Below are 25,680 nucleotides of genomic sequence, written 5' to 3' on the forward strand. Positions count from 1 at the left end.
TATTTTTGTCCAAATCAACATTCAAAGGATGTATACTTTGCATCAACTGCACTGAAAAAGGGCAAAAGGCAAATATAAACAGAAAAGGAGGTCATCTGTGGTATATAAGGAATTGACTAACTATTCAGTTCAATTCAACTGATATGATCTACAGAATGTTATAACCTAACATGAAATAACATTTTCAAATACTTGAATGCAATACTTCACTGAAGCTGCAAATCTCTAAAAATGGAATTCAGGAGAGACGTAGTACTTTTCTTGCCAGCGCTGTTTTTCCTTTTTCTAAGCTGAGGAGTGACCGGAAATACAAAAGGGTGGCAGGAAAATCTACAGTGACAATGACTTTTGACACTGGGATTGCATCATATGTGCCTTATTCTGCTAAACTTATGTGCACCACCAGTTCATTTTTCATGAGATGTCTTTGAGGTCAGCCTCGACCTGTTCCAAGCTCTGCACCAGCAGCATATCAGCTCTTTTGATGAATGACCGTCTCGGAGCACAGCGACCATATTGAACTTGAATTACTCCTCCGGTCCTTTTCTGTGGGTCCGTCTTCCAATGCCCTTCCTTCGTACCTTGTGAGGGGATGTGCTTTGAAGCCTAGAAGGGACCTCAGCATTGGCTTAATCACCTCTTCAGAACTCATCATCTTCAAGGCCTGGTGGCTATGCTAACGAGCTTTAGCCATGCTCCGGGGGCCCCTGGCAGTGCTGTGTCTATCCTCGCTGTCAGACCCACAAAGGTGGGGTGGAGCAGTCCTCCCACCCCTGCTACTGGGTCCTCCTGTCTCAACGCATCACTTCACCAGCCTCGTCGGTGCACCCGCTCTCTCTTCCCCGCACCACCTCAGGCATGCGCCAACTCCCTAATGCTGGCATTAGGAAAGAAGGAGGGGGTTAGTTGAGTATGCACTATGCTTAGAGGCTGCAAATACTAAAAGGCAGGCAACACAAATGTGAGATTATGGAACGGAGTTGTATGTCAGAGGAACCAAAATAACAACAGGCAGACAGAGGGAGAGCTATATTGGAAGGGAGCAGGAGATTGAGAGACAAAATGAAAGAGATAAAGCTCAATGATCACTCAGATATTACATTTAACCCCTTGCTAATCTTCTCAGTGCTGCAGCTGTCGGGTAGCAGTGGAGATGACCAGATCAGTGAGTGAGGGTCTGGGCTGCTGCTCTGAGCAGTCACCCGACAACCTATAACAACAGTAGCAAAAGCATTGGTAGGACCGTTACACTCAGCAACGAGACAGTCCTCCCACTGCCTCCATTAGTGAAGACAGCGTGGCTCTACTGACAGTGCAGTTTGCTGCTGGGGGCATGACACAACAAGCAATGGAAGGGTCATAGTTCCTAATGGGTTCATTTGGTCACTGTCATTCACCTGCATTATTACAAATACATTACTACACAAATTAACTCTTAAAGGGTTTATTCTTGATGTTAAATTATTTAGTTGGCTTCTTTATCATAAAAAAACCAACTACATAATGATCCCTGTTGCTTTTATGTACAAACAGATGCAGCAGAGATGTCTGATCAATAAACTGTACTTAGTGCATTTTGAACTTTTCATTTCTGAGAATCATTTACACAATACCACAGGATCTACTACCTTTAATATCCTTCCATTAGCAACTTTAATGGCAACAATATGAAGAAGTGAAATTAGATATATTTCTTATGAAGATGTAAGCCCCTTAAATGTGTTAAATAGCCAACATAAATGAACTAAATCACAAAATCCAGCAAGAAAAGAAGTAAAATACTGTTTTGTAGTATGCACACATACAGAAAATACAGCTGCTACAACCAGGGCAACTGTCCTGCCAGTAACTCACTTTAAATATAAAGAAACTGTATGGTGAAGTATTGTTGTAATATCAGAAGTATGTACACCATTTATTATTTCACAAACAAGTAGCTAGAATCAACACATTATTTTTAGATAAACTATGAAGTTTAGGGGTGTAAATAATCAAATATCGATTCTTTGCCAACTTTCACAAAATCTGCCATGACACTATTTTGATTTTATTTAATTCAGGGGTTTGTGATCGATAGGAGACCATATTATATCCCACTTAAACACAATATATTTCAAAAGAAGCTGCCACTGCTTTCTATTCTGTTTTGGAATTAAGAACACATAAATAATTGTAAACAATTGTGCAGTAAAGTTTACCTTACACTGACTCCACGAACACACATAAAAACATGATTTAACAACAAGAACAAGAACAGAAGTGTAAAATCCAGCTCACTAAACATGGGCTTAGACGGACAAGGTAATGCAGCATGCCAGGGGAATTTATAAATAAAAGTAAATATTAATCATCTGTATTTGCTTTGATATATCAAAAGAGAAGACTTGCCGTAGCTTCTGTGTGACCACAGTCCTGTAACTGCTGACGTGTTTGATTTGTCTCCTATATAGTAGATTATGTCTCTGCATACCTCTCTTATAATGTATGTACAAGTCCCACCTTGACTCAAAGGATGTATGTTTGTCTGCAGTGAACAATGTGTCTGAAGACTGGCATACCATCAGAGGACATCAAGTTTTGCTGAACGTGTTTCAGTAAAGAAGTCATCTAAGTAGACACTGCTGATAAGTTACAGATTTAATAACTTGTCTAAAAGATAAATGTGAGATACATGAATTGTATTTGCTTGGCTGATAGTTGTTGAATTGTCTGGCAGCAGTATTAGAATCTCATCTAAAATAAAACAGGGCTGAGGAGACAGCCTGATTAACTTGTCCCGGGGACAGACATATGCAACGGGACACATGACTTGTTTTGGCTCGGCTGCCAACCACAGTGTAAAATAGGTTTGTTTGGCTGCAGCTTGATGAATGTTTCGGAAAACAGATGTATGTTCAGAGGTCTGACTTTTGTTTCTGCCACTGCTTTTATTATGTGTTTGCCTCTGAGGACTTTAGCACATTGGACTGTTTAATCTTCCTGTGAGTTAATGGGAGTGAGCAAATTACCCATGGCATCACCCATTCTCTGCACGATGCTGCAGAGAAACTATACAGTTGTTGACGAGTGCATGCATCGGACTTAATCTCAGTCAGCCACGCTGGGGCTGTGTGTCTTATTATCTCGCTGACATTAAGCCTGTGTGCTGATTAAAGCCCGAAAAGGTGGAGAACAGCGAATGAGTCAGGAAATATGACTGCACAATCAAGGAGGGAGGTAGTGTAGGAAGTGAAAATAAGACACATCCAAGATGCCTTATTATACTGACTGCATTAGACAGTTTGACCACAGTGAGCGGTGCATTCACTAAACTGAGCTGAGCTGTGAGCTGCCACTCTGGGTACTTTTTACAGCAATTCATTTGGAATATTCTCAGGGCAAATTAGCAGAGCTAAAAGGGCTGAAAGGCTTATCAACCAAAAAAAAAGAACAATTTAGGAAAGAATTGAATGGCACCCTTTGCCTTTAGAACAGCTTCAGTTGTCTTCTAAATGCTGTCCTACAAGTCCTGAAGTGTGTGAAGAGGGATATTGGGTTGTTCTTGTCCTCCAGGACAGATTGAAAAAAAAAAATTGAGGGATGAGGAGGTGGAGCCACAGAATCTCCCTCAAAGATTCAGTTATATTTAGACATGGTGGAGGCGATGGATTAGGCTTATTATATGCGTTGGTAACTGTCAAAATATAGATTTAAACAACTCTTTGTTATTTCAAGGTGCCATTTAGTTTTTTTCTAAGGTGTAATTGTTTACATAACAATATCATGAATTTTATTCAGTGTTTTTTTATTGCATTTATATTTAGTTTAGATTTCTGTGTCTTGTTTTTTTGTCTCTAAGTTATAGTCATTGCTGCCTGATGAGATGGATAGATGGATAGATATTTGGTAGTATACCAGATTTAGCTGAGTCAGACCACTGTATATCTAACACATTTGAACTGAAATGCTACTTCTTAATCTTTCTTGCACACTGAAAACCCTTATGACTTCCTCTAAATGCAAACCTGCAGCTGAAATTGTAGAAATCCCAGACTCACTTCAAGAAGAAGATGTGTGGTTACATAACAACCTGCCAGAGAAAATGATCTTGCGGGATCACTTGGATGTCTTGGTGCTTCTCACTCTAATGTATGTACCTAAACTGAGGCCGGACAGTCCCGCCAATGTGAAATGCTGGGCCAAAAAGGAAGCACCTGTTGCCCCCGCTGAAACAAATAGAAACAGACAGTGTAAAGTAAATAAAGAGCAGAAACATGACCTGACCCTGTTCTGTCCAGCCCCTGAAGAGACATCAGAGCCACACACACTTAATGGCAGATGTCACACTGTTGTCCTGCAGCAACACATTCTGCTGGAGAAAAAGTTGTTCACATGTAGACCGTGGAAAAACAATATTGTTCTACCGTTAACACTTTGGTGATGTTCAAATTCAAGTTACAGTACCCAGAGGTAGATTTTGATGTTCTTGTTTTTGTTCATTAGTCATGTAATAATTGAGTATAGGATAGGGCTAACTTTTAATATCTGCTTATACTGCAGTGTTCATGTGCAAAAAACCCTAAAAAGTCATGTTCCTACTTTAAATATACATTTCTCCCTTTCAGCCATGCTAGCACCATCTGTCTATGGATGAGAATATGGATCAGTTAAAATGTGCCTGCGTGTCTACGTATGCTTACATGATAAATGATAGTGAACATGGTAAATATTATGTTACCAAAAGTGAGCATGTTAGCATTCTTATTGTGCTGACCATTGACCGTAAAAAGTGTCTGTACAATTTTAATGAGACAGTCATAGAAGAATTCACCACCTGTGCAGTTGTAATGAGCGTGGAAATTTGCTATAGAGATCAAAACCATGATTTGTGCCAGGCTGTAACACAGTTATTCTGGCTATAAAATTGGGAATTTTAACATGGGGTGTTTACTCGCTTTTGGAGCTACCTCAGGTGGCCATTCGAGGGAACGGCAGTTTTTAGTATTTTCATGTTGGTTTAATTTTTCAGCCCCTGGGGGTTGCTGCTTGATGCTGACCTTAGCATTCAGCTCAGAGCACCATATTACCAAAGTGCAGTGTTACATAATTACTTGCGTGGCTGTAAACTCTTAGTCCTGATGAAAACGTATTGCCACTTAGCCGTGTTTGAATGTTATTTCAGTGTGCAAGGGTGAATTTTATCTTGGTCATATTTGTTTATTACGTAAAATGTGCATTGCGGTAGATCAGAGCTGGACACAGACAGAGGCACTGGTGCAGAGCCTTGTCTGCTGAGTTCTGTTCAAAAGTGTGTACATGAAGCATACTTTGTTTTTCAATATATTCAGGTTATATTTAAGAGGTCCACATATAGAATCTGTTGGGGAGGATCTTGCAACACCTCCAACAATGATCAAGGTTGCGTTCTTGTTTTCCACTTCAGAGACTACTGTAGTTTTTAACAGTTGCAGTTGAGTTTTATTATTTTCAAGTCTGAGTAGCTTTTCATTTGGATGAGATTCCTCTCATTCTTAAATTGTGACCTTGTTCAGACTCATTTGACATTACTGTAATAAGAATAGGCTCAATGACTCCTCAAAAGATTTGATTGTCTACCTGGAGGGTGGCCCGGTGAACGTGCCCGGGTTGTGCAGGCCTGAATTAGAAGAAGTATTATTTATTTAAAACAAACAAAAATCTCATTGTGATCATCTTCTATATTCTGTATATTGATTTTGAATGCCCTGTATGGAATTCCACTGTGACTGTAGTTGAGTCCTGCTTGCTCAGTGGATGATCCTTCATTTCCTCTCTAATCCACAGGCCTGACCACGTGTCCCCATTGAAGGAGTCCCAGGGGATTGACCTATATACCTGCTGACTCTTACTGACCTGTCACAGCCGCGGCGTGGCGTGGCGTGTCACAGCCTGGCACACTGCCGCGGCATGTGCTCGCTTACACTTCATGCTGTGCACTTGGTAGTCTTGAAGGAAGCACTGTTCATTCAGACTGTGCATAATAATTTTGAGTAACCTGCTCTGCTGATTGTTGCTCCCTATTGTGAATAATTCTGCATTGAGACAGGACTGAATACAGTGAGTACAGGTATTTGTAGTGACCTGTCTAGCAACTTTTGACTGCTGCAGCGGCTGTTACACTTTTGTTTACATTTGTTTGAGTCAGTGCTTCACATGTGTGTGTTCAGGTGTTTGTTTCAGTTGAAGCTTCCACATAGTTCCTATAACTCATTAACTGGTATTTAATGTGTCTGTGTGTTAGCTGTGTTGGCACCAAACTGTGCATGACATATTTCCACACTCACCTTAAATTCACCCCGTTTCACACCTGCTTGGCAGCGTGCCCCTGTGAACACTGTAGTTAATAATTCACAATGACCCTCTGCTCCCCTGACCTTCAGTCGTTACAAATTAATTATGACCTCCTCTGTTGTATGGCTCATTAATCTCTGTGAGACGCAGAACTTGAAGGATTGTTATGATGATTTCTGCCTTTGTTGGTACGTGGTTCTCCTTTTTATTTCAGCTCTTTGTTCTCACTTTGAGGGTTGACGTGGCCACCGCTTTTGTTGTGCATTGTCAGAAATAATGACCAAGACTGTTGATGGGAGAAATGGGGAAGCTATTGTTGAATTATTATTGGGAGAATTCATGTAAGAAGGAGGGTGGACAAAGTTTGACATTCAGTAGTAAAACTTTGTGGGAGAGGATTACACATGATGCGTGACAGTGTTTAATGTCGCCATGCACTGCTGTCACGTTTTCCAATTGCTTGCTTTTCCCTGTAGCTGTCTTTCCAACATTGTCTCAGCTTTCTTTTACATTTGTAATTGCCTGTACACTCATGAAAACTGCCACTTAGGGGGGAGTGATCCTCTATTCCTTTGTGTTAACAAACACCTAAAATATCATATCTCGGTGAGGTTGGTGACAGCATTTAATGACAGCTGACATTTCTCGCTCGCAGCTTGTGGTCTGGTTCCTGGCAGAGAAACAGTGCGGGGGACAGGCACTTGCTGTGAGTTGACTGACAGTGGGAGGAGAATTCTGAGGTTGTGTAGGTTACCCACAGTATGTCGTCTCGCACATGTGTGCTCGTATAGATTCTGATCAGCACATTAAAATATATTGTGTGTGTTTTTGCATCAGAAATAGAAAGAGACAGATGGGTGTGACCGACCCCAACAATTGTGCAGAGAGTAAGAGCTCAGATATGAAAATGGTTGCTGCTGAATGTGCAGCCTACTCCAAGTGCAATATTTAGCAGGATGCTTGAAGCTGACTGAGTGTTTGTGTTTCTACTCTGTGTGTTCGTGTTGTTGTGTGGGTGTGTGTGCTCCCACGGGGCTCCATTTCACTATGAAATTGTGCACTCTCTGGCTCCCTCCATGGGTAGGAAGTGTTAAAGCGTTCTTTATTATTCTTACCTAACCAGCAGTTTGTCTCTGTATAGCTGGGTACATCTCTTGCAAACATTACTTTTGTGCATTTTGGTCTTTAGTTTGTGATTGCAGCTGGTTGCAAAAAGAAAGTCTGTGATGTGTGTGACCTAGATTCTGAGTTGAGCTGTTGAGCAATGTGACCTTTTATTTAAGCCCTGTAGAGAAGAAGATGTGATGTGCAGCAGAGTTTTTTGAGGCAGATCACAGACACACACGGTAGTGATCTCTCCCTGAAGAAAATGTTTCACCTCTACTCATGAAGAGAGACTGAGTAGTTACAGTTCAGCTAGAAGCTGCAGTCATTGACCCATAAATAAGAACCACTTCAGTGTTACTTAAACGAAAGAAATAAGACAAATTAGGTGTACAAGAAGAAACACTAATACTTTATAACGACCGTCATTAATACATGGTAAGTTTATAGCTAATGAAATTTAAGTTAATATTTATTTCACTGTTACGAAACAATGAAGTAATTATAGATCATTTCTTAAGCAATTGTAAAGGTTTAAAAGTTCAGTTGTAACTTTATTATAATTATTATAAAATAAATGGTTTCTAAAGCATTTTTAAGTTGTTTGTTAACAGTTAAATAACTATTCACTTATGTATAATTAACTCTCAATTAACTATACATTTATTACAGTTATTGTAAAGTCTTGGTGAACAAATGTATAACTGTCCTTCCTGAATACCCAGTCTGCTCTGATTGGTCAGCTCACAGACACCTGAGCCAGCACCACTAACAGCAACACAGCAGCTGTGCTAAATCAATTCTAACATGCCAAACTAGCCACTAGGCAAAGATTGTACAAATGTGTTATATGGTGATGTTGTGTGATGTCACAAATTCACAGAATTTTGACAAGGCGTTTCAGGAGCAGTGAATGCTCAACCAACAAAGAGAACATTTTTATCTGGACCAACATGGCATGAAATGTGTTTCAGAAAACCTGTTGTGGCTAGAAACAAGCCATGCTGTTGCTGAATCTGTCCTCATTTTAACTCATTGGTTGCTTTTTAAGGAATTGTGTGAGTATTGTGTGAGTGTCCAGGGGCGTGCACGTGATTTTATAGTCTTTTATTGCGGAAGTATGTAATTGATTTGAATAGCATGAAATCTGCAGAAAATAAAATAATTGAGCCACACTGTGGCAGATCGCTGTGCACAGGTTTGCAATGTACTTACTTTTACTTTGTTTACGTTTTTTTACAACCTGAAGAAAACCTTTTTTAGCCTGGAGTTCATTATTTCTGCCTTTATTGGATCTTTACAAGTTGAAATGGTAAAAAAAAACATTGTGAGTTGTTTATACCCTATCCAAGAGCTTTTAATGTGTCTTTCACATACCTTCTTTTGGCTTCAATCGACATGAAGTGTTCACAGTGTGGATAATTAGGATGCTTTACTTGCTGCATTACATAATGTGATGATTTATACACAACCGCACTTGCATAGACATGGACAGACCAGATTCGGTCATGCACAAACTTGCATGTGCACACGCAGGTTGCATACACACACAAGCACACACACATGCATGCACGCACGCACACACACACACACACGCACACACACACACACACGCACACACACACACATTGTGTGAGTGATCAGGGCTGTAATGTCTCAGCAAGCCCCTCTGAGAGTGGGATCAATGTATAAGAATGGGATCAATCTTTCTGACCTTTTCCTTGTGGTAACCTGCAGTGTTCAATCTCTCATTATTTTGACAGTGAAAGGGCAGCTTTTCCGGCTCTCAGCTGACTGGATGGAGCATCACTGTACTGCCTATGTTCACAGATTCAGGTTCACTCATTAACTGCTCCCTCAGCTTCACTCTTGGTACTTTGCCAATTGAATGGAGAAAACCTCCAAAACAGAATTCCTATTTGCTATTGTGTCAAACACAATAAACACTTACTGTTTACTACAGCTGTACTACGTTATGAATCAAAATCCATGTGCATAAGATCATCTTCTTGGTATGTGTTGTAATATTTACTGCAGAGACATACAACCTTGAAAAAAAAAAACAGCTGCTGGAAGAGCTTCAAAATGCACCCACCACTTCTTAAGATGATGATAAATACAAATAGACTTCTATTTAATTCCCTCATTAATATCTTCACTGATTTGACAACAAATATGAAACATAACAGATGTGGAACACAAACAAAATTCAAAACAAGCTGCAAACACAATGCACTGACGATATACAGAAAACATATACAGCAAAAGGAGAAAAACATTAACTACAGAAACAAAACTACGTTTCCAGGACACACTAACAAATGATGAACACACCCCGTCATACAGATACTGCCATAATATCTCAATCACACAGTCAGAATGTTTAAACTGGCATTTAACATGTTTTTTGCTCCAGTGTATCATTATGAGGTCAATGTTGATCGCACAGTATAATGGCTGTAGAATAATGACATCATCAGTGTTTATGCTGGTCCCATAAACATCACTTTCACAATGCAATTTTGTCTTCCACTGGGCGAAAAATCTCTCGGGACAATCTGCATTCACAACCCCATTATAGACTAGATGTAACAATGTTATTTTTTCCCCATGTTGTTGTTACTGTGAGGAAAACGGAAAGCGATCTGGCAGTTTTGTCATGCCACATCTGTCAAGCAGCAATGCACTGAGCTCCCAGGGACATTGCAGAAATCATTCATTTTCATTTTCATAGACGTGCAGTATTTAAAGGAACAGTTGACCCGAAAATGTAAATTCAGTCATCATGCTCACCCTCATGCGGATGGAAAGTCATGTCAATTTTCTTATTTTATGAAAATAAACCATGAAATTGTTCTATACAGCTTGTCGGACATAATCTGAGTCTCTAGAAGCCCAGGTAGGGTAAACTTATCTGTTGACAATTAGCTATAACTTGGTGAAATAGGGACGTAACAGTAGACAGGATTGCAACTCTGGCTTTACTGTAGAAATTGGTTTAGCTTGTCTTCTAATCACGAGGTTATCACTGTGATTGCCTTGTGTAACAGTCACTAAAAGGTTCAAGTCAAATTTGAAATGTAAAATATGACATATTGAGATTTTCATTCAAGATGCAATAAACACAATGGTGCTAAGCTGCACTGGTGACGGTAGAGACTGTAGAGACGCCAAGTGTTCAAAAATCAAGTTTCCTCTCACAGCGTCTTCAAACTGAATGCTGGAAAAGAGCTTTGTTGTTGACTCACTGCTTGTCAAGAGAATAAGAGCAGACACCAATAGCTTCAAATGTAATTGATAGATTACAGTCAGTGTGCCGTCTTGTCAGCCAAGTAACAGTTCAGAGCCAAGGATAAGAACACTCTCTACTGAGCAGACAAGTTAACCTCCTGCCATTTAATGAGGTTAGTCGTTTACTAACAAGATGATCTCAGGAACAAACTGAGCCACACACACACACAAACACACACACACACACTAAAGAAGGATCCCCCCCGAAACACAAAAAGTGAGCTGTCGAGCCAAGTCAGTTTCTTAGGTGCTAACAATAAAAAAAAACTAATTATTTTCTGCTTGAAGAAAGCATTTCATTATCTGTGTCTTTTGTAGTTTGAGCCAGAGTGTAATTTCTGTGTATTGAGCTGTTGAAGTGCTGTTTCTCAGCGGGCAGTTAAGAAGTGGAAGAGGATTGCCACAGTGAATTGGTTGCTCTGTTTTCAGGGTGCATTAAAGGCCTGTCTCAGAAGCACAGAGGCTCTGTCTTTTTATACGGACCTGATTTTCTCCACACAGTGGGGAGAGGTGGGAAGCACAGCCCACATCGCTCACTGCTATACAAGCTAAAGCACTCTACATGAATAATTTGCTTCTCCCAGCTCCAGTTTGGCCTTGCTCCTCTCTCCATTTCACCCACGCAGCGATGTTATGCTGATTCAGGAGCAAAGAGGGGAGGTTTGGCAGTGCCAAAATGGCAGGAAGAAAGCTCCTTCACAGAAGATAAATGTTTATTAGTGTCTAATTTAGGTATCTTTTAAAATTCTACTGTTATGAACATACCTCAAAAAGCATCTTTGATGTAGTTTGAGGAAGTTGGAAGTGAGGAAAGGTTTCAGGGGATCGGGTGGGATCAGATGCATACATGTGTGCGTTCAGTCAACACAGGTAGCATAGTCTTTACTGTCTATACTTTAGCATAGCTTCAGTCACACAAAAACATTTATTTATTTTTTTACATGAGCAAGAGCCGGCACAGATGGCTAGTTCTGAGAGTGCTGCACCTGTTTATATATAGCTTCTCAGTAGAGCACTTGAGAGAGATGAAAACAAAGCAAGTCTGTCTGTTTGGCATGCCAATAGCTCCATCCACGCTCCGTGGTCTCAGTTGAGACAACAGATTCCTGCAGGATTTGGGCACAATAAGAAAGGTTACATCTCAAAGGAAAAATAGCGCTATTAAAAATAGCTTGTTAAAGATAGATTTCAGATGTCGCCACAATTTCTGTTTATGTTATATTGCATTAACATTTATTACTTGTGGGTGTAAGTTAGATGCAGTTGCCAACAGTTCTTCCAGACACTGGTATGACTGTCCTTGAAAGGTTTTTCAACTAGCCAAGTGTTATCACACTCTTAGTTTGTGATGAAAAACGTTGTAGCTGCCCACACTATTCCAGCATGAACTGCATATTTTCACAGTAGTCATGATTCAAACATTACCGCTTCTAAACGAGGGAGTTGCATAATTTAACACTGGTGTTGCATAAGGGCTGTAATTGAGTTGTTGTTAACAGAGGAACCGTTGAGATGTACAGTTACCAAAACTGAATTAATCAACATTTTCATATCAGAGAGGTTTAGTCTCAGCACTCTCCTCACATTAGGCAGCTGTACGCTGACTAAAGACCCAAGACCAGCAGCACTGAATTCATTAGCTTTATGATATTCAATTATTATTTTAAATTCGTCTTTCATTGTGATTAACTGAGTATGTTTTAGACATCATCTGGACTCCTCTCTGATTTTACATAGACTAAATGATAATAAGTTGTTTGAGAAAAAACTGTCTGATTAATAGTTGTGGCCCAAATATTTCACTCATGTTGCTGGGGACCAAACCAGTGCAATAAGTGACTTACATTTGGGATTGGATCATACTATTGCTCTGTGTCTGCTAAAAGTGTAGACTGGCAATTGTTCGCTGCCATGACGACCTATATAACAAAAAAAAGGGTCACCATAGTAATATATTAATTAGGGCTGCATGTCTCCTCTGCTTGTTTTGATGACTGATGAATGTAGCTTTAAATTAGACCTGCAACAATTACTTAATTAAATGATTTGTTAGGGAAACATGATAAATATTTGACTGGTTATTATCTTGATAGCGGGAAATGTATATCGTCTGCTGTACATTGGTTTCGATGTAATCAACGATCAATTGATTGTTTAAATATTTTTTAGGCAAAAATGGGAAAATAATCTCAGGTTTAAACTCTTCAACTGAGAATAATCCTCATATTCCTAGATTTGTGTGCCTGTAAACTAGACGTCATTCTCAGCACTCACCAGCACAATGCAGCAGCCTCAGATTCAGACTCAGACAGCTCAAACATCGAGGGCTATTTCTTGTTCTTTTCTCTTGTATTTTATTTTGCTAAACTGAATATCTTTGGGTTTTGAACTCTTCATCACACAAAACAAGACATTTAAAGATGTCACCTTGGACATTTATAGACTAAACAATTGATGATTAATCAACACAATTATCGGGGAAATTGCCTCTTGTGATTTTCCCATGACATATTCATTTGTGTTCCAGGCAGACTCGCTATCTGCTGTGACCTCATAAATAGCTATTTATTTTAGATTGATTGGAATCAATATACTGTAACAGCATCACATATAGTAAATATGACATCATTTGTGGCTGTTACTTCATCCCCACCTTCTCTCTATTTCCTATTATCCATATCGTTATTCCACCACTTATTCCTTCTCTCTGTTTTTCCGACCTCCTCCTCCTTTTTCATGCTTTTCTGTTAAATTTTGGCTGTAGCTTTTTCGCCATCCACCCACATCAGCAAGCGCTAAAGCATTGTTTGTAGAAATCTGTTTTATTAGACAAACTGTAGAAGTTGCCTGTGATGGTCTGTATCCCCCCATTACTGTGGCAGTGAGAGGAGCACACACAAGGAGGAGAAGAATTAATCAGTCTCTCACACACACAGAGTCTGATCAATTTCTCCGCACGCGTTTAGTATGGGGTGAAAAAGAAAACAGTGTCCTTCACCCATACCTTATCACTGGAAACAAAGGCTGCTCTCTAGATTGAGATCCAGGGGAAGACACTACAGGTGAATGGGGTAAAAAATATAACTAATAGATTTAACTATGATACTTTTGCAGTTGATTACTTACACAGAGATAATTATTACGAATTGTCTGAAATGATTTGTTTTAATATGCAAATTAGGCATTAGCTAATGAAGTATGCTCTGAGTCAGAGGGAATTTTCCATAAATCAGAAAATACTGTAAAAAGAAAAAAATCAATGTTCACCATGTTTTAAAAACATACATTGTATACAAATCAGGTTATGAATGATTTATGAACAAGCCTCTCTGTAGAAACCTTCAGAATGTAGATAGGAGAGCAACTGTTTTGGTTTGTGTAAGAAGAGATTTCAGGCTTACCTTTTCAAGAAAACATAAGGCACACAACTCTTCTTTAGGGTACCCACCATGTCAGACATGTGGCTGACATGACCGAATCCCTTTAACTTCTGTGACGAGTACTGATTGAATTGCATCGTGAGGAAAAATGTAAGGACATTTGAAAATATATGTCATATATTTGCAACCCTCTCTGTCATCAGTCATCAACACCTGTATTGTTTTTATTCATCAACTGTTTTTGGGCATGTTGTTGAAGTCCGTCGTCTGTATTTGTGCTTTTTAAGTGTGACGCCAATAAAAGAAATGATTTATTGGGCAGATGGTAATCGGCAATGGAGTTTATGAGGTTATTTGTTTAGCTGTACGAGGCTGCGACACAGGAACGCTCCCTCCTCGGGCACAGATGATTATCATAGAAATGGAGGGCTAGGTTACAGACATGGTGCCCCCAACTCTCTTTTCAGCTTTCATAACCTGTAATATAACCATTTCTCTCCATTGAGCAGTTACATCGATCTGCTATATTGACCTGAAATTGAATCTGTTTATGTTAATATCCTGTCTCTGATGGGTTTTGTTCAAGATTTTTAGCAGTGTCAGACTCTATAAGTACCTCTTAACACAAGGTTCAATGAGGATGACTGTGAAGGACAAATCCGCCTCTTGCTGAAAGAAGATTTGCTGTGGGCTCCATAAAAAGTCTAATGACAGTTACACTCCTCCAATCTATTAACAGATGTGTTAATTTGTATTCACATAGCACTCTGCCTCTGTGTATCCTGTTTGAGAGTGCTTAATGTTGTCAAATGATTAAGTCTTCAGGAAGAGATGAAAGGCCCTGTTTGGACAGGCTTTCAAATATTCACTTGTTCAGACTTGCTAAACTGAGTCCTTGGCACTCCATGACCGTTTACAGAGCAACAACTTTCTGAGTTGATTTATTTAACTTAACATTCATACTTCTGAACCCATCAGTCATCATAAATAGTAATCAAATAATGTGTTGACACTGTCAATATCAAGGGTAACACCAATGTTGAGCATTCATGTGTATTTAGTCAAATTGCTGCCCATTTACACTATCTGGCTTTATGTTTAAGTAATGTGGGCACCAGTTGGCATCCAGAAAACTGAGTTACAGTACTCAACGGCATTGTTGAATAATCTAAATGACCAACAGTGTTACAAGAAACCATGTGCTTTTGCCTGATTATATGTTCTCTTTGTGCTTGTTTTCCAGAAGAAAGAATGGCTCTGCTTGAACTGCCAGACACAGAGGGCTCTGTCAGGAAGCTTGGGAGATATTCCAGCTCCTGGTCCACAGCCATTGGGATCCCCCCGGCCACCTGCTACAGCCAATCAACAGCCACCTCAGCAGAAAGGGCCCAATCAACTCTCAGGGCCTAGGCCCACTGGTCCCCTACAACAACAGAAACCAACGGGTCCCCAAGTAAGTGGCCCTGTTTCTCCTGTCAAACAGGCTGGGCCTGCCCCTCAGGCCAAGGGCCCCAGCCAAGTTTCCCCTCAAACTAAGGGCTCTGCCCAACCTAAGGGTTCAACTCAGCCACATTCTCAATCAAAGGGTCCAACACAACCCTCAGCTCAGAGTAAGGGACCTCAAATTAAAGGTCCAAATCAATCACAAGCTCCAAGTAAGGGCCCTGTTCAGTCTGCTAACCAAACAAAGGGCCCGGGCCAGGCCAAAGGGCCAACTCAGACAAAGGGATCTGCTCAGCCCTCTGCGCAGACTAAGGGTCCTTCTGGTGCCAAAGTGTCATCTACCCCTGGTAAAGCTGCACCCACACATGCCAAGGCCTCTCCCAACCAATCAAAAACAGCACCCACTCAGTCTAAACCCACAGGTAACAACCAGGCCCGCAAACAGCCGCAGAGCCAGGAGAAGACTAAAGTCATGTCTAAATCTCTAAAAGAAGACGTCAAGGCCTCACCAAAGAAGGCTTTGTCAGAGACTATCACTTCACCAAAAGACACGAAGATAACTGAAGATGCAAAGAAGTCAAGACACCATGAAGTGAGCTACCTGCAACTTCTTCGCCTTCACCTGTTTCTCTTGATTCACCATTATGATTTTTATTTTTAATTGTAACCATTTTTCATCATCATCATCATCATCATCATTTTTCATCATTCATTTCACATCCCTTTTTTCATCAACATCATCATCATCATCATCATCATATCATTATCTCTGTCTTGTTTTTTTCAATCTTCCTCTCGTAATTATAGTTTTTTATTGCTGTTATCCAAACTTTTCTTCTTTTCTTTTATTAGTTCTTCATAATAATTAGTTTAATCATTCTCTTATCATAATTCTTATCTTCACGTTCATTCTCAGCGCTGTTACAGTTTGTAAGAGTTATCATCAAGTTGCCACTACTAATTGCAGTGACCGTTATTAAACAGATGAAATATTTGTCAATGTAACTTTCTTTATCATCATAATTTCCTTATCACCGCTATCTTCATCATCATCATCACTATCATCATCCATATCATCCATGTCCTTATTATCATGGTCTCATTCGACATTACTCATTTTCAGCCTGTTTCCCCATTTCTACACCTGGTTTTGTATCTTTTATTTTTATTTGTATCAAACGCAAGCTTTTTGTTTAATGTGACACCTCGTGATGAAATTCTAAGCATTCTGAGCATGTTTCGTTATTCTTCAGCGGTTCGAAGAATGCAATGGAGAATGCGTCAAAGATGACAATCAAGCATGTAACCAAATGACATTTGTCTGTAGATGTTTGTATGTTCAATTGTCTGTTACATTCACTCTGTGTGTCAGTGTATTTATCCATCTGTGTGTACAAATCCTTGACAGGCAAACTCAACCCAAATCCATAGAATTTGATCGATAGTTTAGATAGCATACCAAATAAAATTGTAGTAACAAACAAGTCAAAATAAAACCACTGATCAGGATTCAGACATGTTACTCAGTTGTACTTTTTATATATTTAAAGAGTGAAATATTTTGACATTAAATTAGTGTTTGTTTTTCCAGGGTAATAGGTGTGTAACTGGTAGTAACATATATATAGTAACACATATGTATGCAAAGTCCAATTTGTTAAATTTCAAACACCAAAATGTAATGGACGGTAAATATTTGGGTTGATTTTAGCCTCAAGTTTTACTATATCTGGTTGTTTGATAAAGGGTTTTTTCGATCCAATGTAATTATTCTCTTTTATCTTAGAATGAGACTGTTTCAACTGCATTAGATCCAGTGCATTAATTTTACACCCTATTATCAAGAAAAATGCTCATGAACATGTCACTGCTGATGAGTTTGATGAAATAATGGGGTACAAGGTGTGCACTGAGGCTTGTAATAGAACTTAAGTTAGGTAAAACAAATGTCCCATTATTTTTTTTATTCTGACCTCTTTCTTTATCTTTCCCTGTTTTTTCAGGATTACAACAAATCAAGTACACAGAGTTTAAGTGACACTGGATACTCCTCAGATGGGATCTCCAGCTCTCATGGGGAGATTACAGGCCAGATCCGTGAAGAAGGAATCAAGCTCAGTGAACGAGGCGCTTCCATCCCCTCAGAAATCACCAAGCTAGAGAGTTCTATGAAGCCTCTGCTAGAGTCAAAGACTGTTGCAGATGGGAAGCACAGGCCACATTCACTGTCTGTAGGACAGGACAGGGACTATAGTCCTGAGGATGATGCAGCACGAGAAGAATCAGAGGATGAACTAAGTTGTAAGCTTCGCCATGATTATGTGGAAGACAGCAGTGAAAGTGGTCTCTCGCCATTGCCAGTAAGACAGAAAAAGTCACATAAAGAGTTAACAGATGAGGAATTTATGAGGAGGCAAATTATGGAGATGAGTGCTGATGAAGAGGAGTTAGAAGAACAAGGAACCCAGAAGACCAAAAAGGGACATAAAACCAGTGGGGATTTGAGCAAAGAGAGACGGCGACTCTCTCAGCATTCAAATAGTTTTGAGGATGACACCAAAACATCAGATAAGGCAAATGAAGAGGAAGATCTTGTAATGGCTGGAGGCCTTCGGCGTTTTAAAACTATTGAGCTAAATAACACCAACAGCTACAACCGAGACATGGAGCTCAGTACTGAGCATGACCTACGAGAGCCTGAGCTAGAGATGGAGAGTCTGACTGGTTCCCCTGAGGAACGGTCCAAGGGAGAGTATTCATCGACCCTACCTGCCACCACTCCGAGCTACACTTCTGGAACATCCCCCACATCTGTGTCATCCATGGAGGATGACAGTGACAGCAGCCCTAGTCGTAGGGCAAGACTAGAGGAGGCAAAGCAGCAGAGGAAAGCTCGACATCGATCCCATGGGCCTCTGCTGCCAACCATTGAGGATTCATCTGAAGAGGATGAGCTCAGAGAAGAGGAAGAACTACTTAGAGAACAGGAGCAGATGAGAGATCTTGAGCAACAGAGGATCCGAAGTACTGCTCGAAAAACAAAGAGGGATAAAGAGGAGCTGCGTGCACAGAGACGCAGGGAAAGATCCAAAACTCCCCCTAGTAATCTCTCTCCTATTGAGGATGCATCACCAACAGAAGAGCTGAGACAAGCTGCAGAGATGGAGGAGCTTCACAGATCATCATGCTCTGAATACTCACCATCTATGGACTCGGAGGCAGAGGGCTTTGAGATGATTGGTGGGAAGCTTTACAAATCAGGAAATGAATATAACCTTCCAACCTTCACATCACTCTACTCCCCCACAGAAAAGACATCAGCAATGTCACCATCTGATAAAACACTCAAAAGTGCAGAAGAGGTCTATGAGGAGATGATGAAGAAAGCACAGCTCATGCAAAGGCAAGGGCAGCAGAAAGGTCAGCCTGACAGTAAACATAATCTTGAAGCAGGAACTTCCCTGACCCCTGGCTCAAGCCCAACACAGGTTACTGCACCTATGTCCTTCTCCACAACAGGGAGTGATCCAAGAATTCCAGGAATTCATGCAGCGCAGCATCTATCAAAAGAAACACAAAATAGGATGATGACACAGAGTGCCAAAATTGAAGGTGTTGTTGGAGTTGCCACAACCAAAGCCCAAGTCAGTCAAACTGCCACACCTCGACAAGCAGGTAGCACAGTGCCTGCTGGCAGCAGACCAGGCTCCCAGAGGCCAACACAGGCATCACCTGACTCTGGAGCATCCTCCCTTAGCTCAAAAGTCTTTTCCCTTTTCAAAGGTCCAAGTCCCCCAGTCTCCCCAAAAACTTCTCCAACACAAAGCCCAACTCATGCGCCATCTGTAAGACCAACTAGTGGTAGTGGCAGGCAGCTGCCATCTTTGCCTGGTGGCACTACATCAACTGCAGTGTCCCATGGAGCTCAGCCACCTCAAAGGGCAGTTTCACCACGTCTTGCACGACAGCAGTCCTCTCAGGATTCACCAGTGATGGTGATAACACTAGGATCTGAAACAACAAGTCCTGCCAAGCCACTTACTGTAAATTCTTCTACTTCCCCTTTGTCATCACCAACACAGGTCACTTGTAAAACCTTGTATGGCTCCCAGCCCCATTCCACAAGTTCCCCAACATCACCACAAATGCATCCATCACAGTCTCCAAAACATTCTCCACAAATGGCTCAAAATGTTGAAAAGGTTAATGTTGGTATTAGCACCGTAACCACAGCGGCATATAGTCGTGGATCTATGGAAAATATATCTCTCTGTAAAATCTCAAATATTCCAAGCACCAGTGTGGTAGATCTGAGAGCCCCAGTGAGGCCAGCTCCAATTATAATAACAGACCAGGGGATGGACCTGACATCCCTTGCCTCTGACACGAGAAGATACTCTTTAGGAGCTGAGCAGTCATCTGGTCGACACACAGCAGTACAACCCCTTATTATGAACCTGAATGCACAAGAGCAACCGCATGTATCTTTATCAACACCAACCACAGTTAGCATCACAGTTGCAGGTACAATGTTCATGTCCCAACCCAAGACACCAGTTGTGTATGGAGATCCTTTGCAAAACCGTGTGGATTTGGGGCAGGGTGTTGGATCAGCTGTGTGTTTAACCCAGAATAAGCCGATAGTTACTGACCCATCTATTCCCAAAATTGATGCCTGTCTGGAGAACCTGGGTTTACAACAGCAACAACTGCAGTTGCAGCAGCAGAAGCTCCTCCACCAGCAACAGCTTCTTGAGCAGCAGCTCCAACAGCACCAACAGCAATCCTCTTTTGCTCGTTACAATTTAGCTAATCAGGTCCAGCCACTACTGATGAAAAAAGACCTTGTAGTGAGCCAGACAACCAGTGCCCAGGCTGTAGTAACTGCTAGTGCCATTCCTAAAGTGTCCCCTCTGGCTCCACCATCGGTGTCTGGGGCTCCTGCTTCTAATGCACCCCACGAAATCTATGGTGGAGTTGCCTTAGAGCTAAAAAACAAGCCAACAGTAATGAATTTGTCCACGGGTAAGCCCCACGTTATGATGGTGCAACTTGATGAGAGCAACACATCACAGGGCGCCACAGTGACCCAACTGGTAGAGCGAGAGGAACCTCCTCCACCTCCTCAGGTCTTGGATCTTACTGGACAGATCAAACCGGAAAATCAGGTGGCTTGTTGTGATGTTGTTTACAAATTGCCCTTTGCTGGTTCATGTTCAGGGTCATTCACTCAAAAGCCTACAACTGTATCTTCAGATAATAATCCCACCACTGAAACCTCTCAAGCAGCCCATCCTCCCCATCCACCACACTACAGTGTCAGTCAACAACAACAACAACTACAACAACAACAACAACAGCCTCAAGCCTCACAAGGAGGGACAGAGGAACATAAACCATATCAACCACCCACAGTCTCCTTAGGAAGAATACAACCCTCCATGTCTGATACTAATCTGCCATCTGCGACTGATGCTGGTCACTTTCAGAGTAATGTCCAGGGGGGTCTGGCAGTAGATCTTAGTAGCATGAGTCAAGCTTATGATGGTGGATACCTTGGCATGGGAGCACAGTACGGATCTTACACAGACTTGCGTCAGCAAGGAGATTTTGCAGCCCCTTCATTACCCCTTCGCCGATATGGCTCCATGTCAAATATCAATTCAGAATATGCCTATGGTTCACGTGACCTAGCAGCATCACAGGACTCCAATCTCGCTCAGTACAGTGCAACCACTGCCAGGGAGATCAGTCGCATGTGTGCAGCTCTCAACTCAGCGGACCAGTTTGGGAGCCGGTATGGAAATAACCCTGAACTTGGGCCATATGGGGCTGGAAGAGGTGGACCTTTAGCTCGGCTAAATCTCCAGCAAAGTTTAGCATCAATTAGAGCTAACCTGCTATATGGCCCCGATGGCAGACCAACAGCAAATGGTCAAACCCTAACAAACCTAATAAATGCTAGACAAGCAAGTTTACGCGCCTTGTACCCTGCTGCTATGAGAGGAGGTGATGGCATGATATATTCCACCATAAACACTCCCATAGCTTCTACCTTGCCAATTACCACCCAGCCTGCCTCTGTCCTGCGTCCCATGCCTAGAGGAATTTACAGACCATACCCAACAGGTGTAACTGCTGTACCATTGGCAAGCCTTACTAGGTTGCCTCAAATGACTCCCAGAATGCCTCTATCTACACAGGGACCATATTCCTACCCTGCTCCAAACCAGTACCCTACATCAGCCACACTATCAGGAAGTGTTCCTGATGTAAGCAGCTTACATCAGGAAACTCCCATGTACCTTGGAAAGCCTTTAACGACAATTGCTGCACAATCAGCTGCAACCATTTCACCAAACCAACCTGTAACACAGTTAGGATCACAAAATGTACCAGCAACTGGAATGCAAACCACAGCAGATCAACAGACAGGCCACACTCAACTGCCCTCACAGATTGGTACATCCCTCTCTCAAGGTCAAGGCCAACCTCCAACTGTCCAGCAAGTACAGGCCCCAATGCCACCACAGCAGTTACCTGCTCAGACTGAACCTTTATCTTTGACTCAAACCCAACCTCAAGTGCAACCAATTAGTCAACCTCAACCATTAGCGCCACCACAGGTCCAGCCACAAGCGACACCCCAAGGTACTGCCCTAGCGCCAACGTCCAATCTTTCTCCTCCTACAGATGCCCAGAAAGGTATGGAAGATGAGAGACTGAGTCAGCAACAAGAGCATGTGCTGCAGCTAGAGCGAGAGTGTGTTGAACTAGAGAAATTACGGCAGCTGCGTCTACATGAGGAGCTTGAGAGAGATCGTATGGAGCTGCAGCGACACCGAGAAAAAGAGCAGCTACTTGTTCAGCGTGAGATTCAAGAACTGCATACAATCAAACAGCAAGTCCTACAGCAACAGCAAGCAGAGAGGGAGACACAGCTCATAATGCAAAGAGAACAACTGGCCCAGCAAAGAATGCAGCTTGAACAAATTCAGTCTCTGCAGCATCAGCTCCAGCAACAGTTGGAGGAGCAGAAAAGACAAAAGACAGCAGCAGTGGAAGCAGCGGCAGCAGCTGCAGCAGCAGAGGCAGCCGCTGCATCAGCAGCAGCGGCAGCAGCAACATCTGCCCAGGGTACTTTGCAGGGAGTAGTTGTTGGAGGAGGGCCCAATCAAGGTTTCATTATTTGTGACCAGAGTGGTAGAGTTATTCAACAAGATGGACAGAGTGTTCAATTTTGGCAGGATGGGCAAGTGGTTCAAGCCGTTGTGTCTGCTAGGCCTATTCATAGTTCTGCCTCTGAAATGTCTTTGAAAAGCAGTGACAAAGAATCCAAGACTATGAAAAAGCAGAATTCCATGCCTCGGTTGAGGGATGGCTCAGAAGAGGACTCTGTGAAAAGGATTACGGACAGCTGTGTGCAAACAGACGATGAAGATGGAGAGGAAAGATTCATGAACAGGCGTAGGAGAACAAGACGTATTGCAGACTGTAGTGTGCAGACTGATGAAGAGGACCAGGGAGAATGGGACCAGCAGCCAGTAAGGCGCAGACGATCACGTGCATCCAAGCACTCTGAATCCAGTGGTGAAACTAAATCAGATGGGTCATCTAAAGTGGCTTCCTCAAGTATAGCTATTCAGACCACAAATGATTCGTCATGCCAAACAGAGCCCGACCAACTAGGCAGGATTTCTCCTGCAATCCACATTACCATGGCAGAGACCTCAAAGGTTGATCTGTTACATTACATAGCAGCTCCTGAAAGGACCCACAAAGGAGAGAGTCTGGCCTGCCAGACAGAACCAGAGTCTCAGTCACAGGGTGTGGTCGCCCCTCAGCTGAGTGTCCCTACAACGATCAGTCCGTACTCCACAAGTCTTCATATAGTAGGTGCGAACACATCTGACCCAACCTCTCCTAGACTCCAAGGAGTTGCTAAGTTTGAGAGGAGGAAACCAGATCCCCTGGAAATTGGCTACCAGCAACACAATGAGTCTCCATCCCGCCACCCTCCCAAATCTCCCCAGGTGTTATACTCCCCTGTCTCCCCATTGTCTCCTCATCGCATGCTGGAGACAACATTTGCCTCCCAGGAGAAACTCAACAAGGCCCATGTTACACCACAGCAGAAGGCCTTTACTGCTGAATCACCCCAACGCCACCAAACCCTACCAAGACCTATAAAAAGTGTGCAGCGCTCCATGTCGGATCCTAAGCCTCTCAGCCCCACATCAGAAGACCCTGGCAAGAACAGGTTCTCCCCATATCATCAGCAAGCCTTGTCTAACAGTCAGGTAAGAAACCATTGCTTTTTCTTTAAAATCAATTTATCAGTTATTGAATTTCATGAAGACTTACCAAAAATATGGATAAGTAGAATATTAAAAATACATATTTTAGGGGAAGTATTCAGAAGAAATATCTATTTTTAGAAATGCAAGATCCATGCAAAATCTGGAGCAGTTTCTTCAAAGACAGCTACAGTGCATAAATCAGTATAATGCCTTAGGTCCCCCACAGAGATGTGAGTCTTTTTTACCAAATACAACATGGAGTGTGTTTTTGCTTCCAATATACAAAATAGACTCATATCAAGTTTGCCATACATATTTATTTGCGTCTGATAATATGCTATATGTTTTTGTTGGAGCATTAATTAATGCACAATTTATTTGTAGTATATTTGGAGTATTAAAAGTTGACATTATACAAGATGACATAACATTTTTTACACTCACACTAATGTTTCATTATGAGTGTCATGCTTGCAAACACCCATAAAAAGATATAATTCATTTCACATTTTAAAAAAGCAAATTAGCATATAGAAATACAAAAAAGCTTCCTTTTAAATAAGCCAGTTGTTTGTCAATTCATTGTCTGAGAATCAAAAATATAAATTAGAATAGATATATCTGTATGCAGAATACGCTTTGTGTGATAGTTGATCACACAGGATCTGGCATCGAGTAGGTGACAGAATGTTCTCATGAGAGCAGCTGGCCATGCCAGAAAAGCGCTTTCCCATCATCCTTTTCTGCTATATCGCCTCCCTTATCTTCCCCCTTTCTACTCCTTTAGTCTGCTTCTCGCCTCTCTCCCTCTCTCTCTCTCTCTCTTTCCCTCTCTCTCTCTCTCTCTCTCTCTCTCTCTCTCCCTCTCTCTCTCTCTCTCTCTCTCTCTCTCTGTCTTTCTCACTCTCTCTTTCTGTCATGTCTTCTATATCTGGCAAACCCTTAAGACTTGCCAGGGGGACATACAGTGTGGTGGTGCTTTGCTGTCTTCCTGATTGTTAGCAGCTGGTCAAAGTAAATTAACATTGCACTACACTTAGACCACAGTTAGTCTGGGAAGCAAGCATAGAAATCAGATTTTACACATTTTTACCTTTAATCCTAAGTGGTAGTGTTTCATACACGGTTCTCTTGTGGATACTTAAAAAAAAATCACCATGGATCTACCCAGAACAACTATTTTGTAAGTACTAGACTAGCATAGATGTCCTTTTAGATAGTAGTGTTTGACTGTTCTTACTTGCATGTCATAGTAAATATTTTGAGCAATGTGGAAAAAGGCCAGAAACTGTGGATATTTCATCAAAGGAATAAAGGGAAAATGTTTGTTCATGTTTCTGAAAAAATACATGACACAAGACACAACTGCTTCATTATAGTCCTCTTCTGGCAATTTGTGAAGAATTTTTTAGCATTTCATGCTTATGTTTACATTTACTAAGCTATTCAAACACACATTATTTGTTCAGTATTTTACTAATTATAAAGAAATTCTGACAATGGATCCCAAATTTTGCAATTTTGACATTTAAAAAACACAAATGTTGCTTATTGGCAAAGGTACAGACATATTTAATACTGATTAGTTGTAGGTGCTAGTGTTGTGTTTCTTGTTTAGTATAACAAGTAACATAGTAAAAATGTATTGCTTTGCAATATTATCATGTAATTAAGGTACTCTGTGTTACACTGACTGCCACCGCTCAACATTTAACATGTTAATCAGGCATAAAAGGAAAAATGTCACTTCATGTCTGGCTTCAGTGAAACAACATTTCAATCAATATGATGAAATCAAACTGTGTTAATTAAACTCCTGATGATGTCATCGCTCTCTTATTACATACGTTAAT

The 25,680-nt window shown here is 41.3% G+C and overlaps 1 protein-coding gene across 3 annotated transcripts in view; it reads left to right on the top strand.

Annotated features, from left to right (window-relative positions):
• Positions 1 to 25,680, top strand: part of bsnb (bassoon (presynaptic cytomatrix protein) b) — a 72,250-nt gene that overhangs the window by 36,400 nt on the left and 10,170 nt on the right. For 2 of the 3 annotated variants that reach the window (XM_037101767.1, XM_037101768.1), the window contains exons 4-5: positions 15,328 to 16,119; positions 17,531 to 23,827. In XM_037101767.1, coding sequence (XP_036957662.1) covers positions 15,328 to 16,119; positions 17,531 to 23,827 — 7,089 coding nt within the window. The remainder of the gene's footprint in view (positions 1 to 15,327; positions 16,120 to 17,530; positions 23,828 to 25,680) is intronic. The other variant, XM_037101769.1, reaches the window with a different exon arrangement.

Source organism: Acanthopagrus latus, chromosome 6, assembly GCF_904848185.1.
Source record: "Acanthopagrus latus isolate v.2019 chromosome 6, fAcaLat1.1, whole genome shotgun sequence".
NCBI lineage: Eukaryota > Metazoa > Chordata > Actinopteri > Spariformes > Sparidae > Acanthopagrus > Acanthopagrus latus.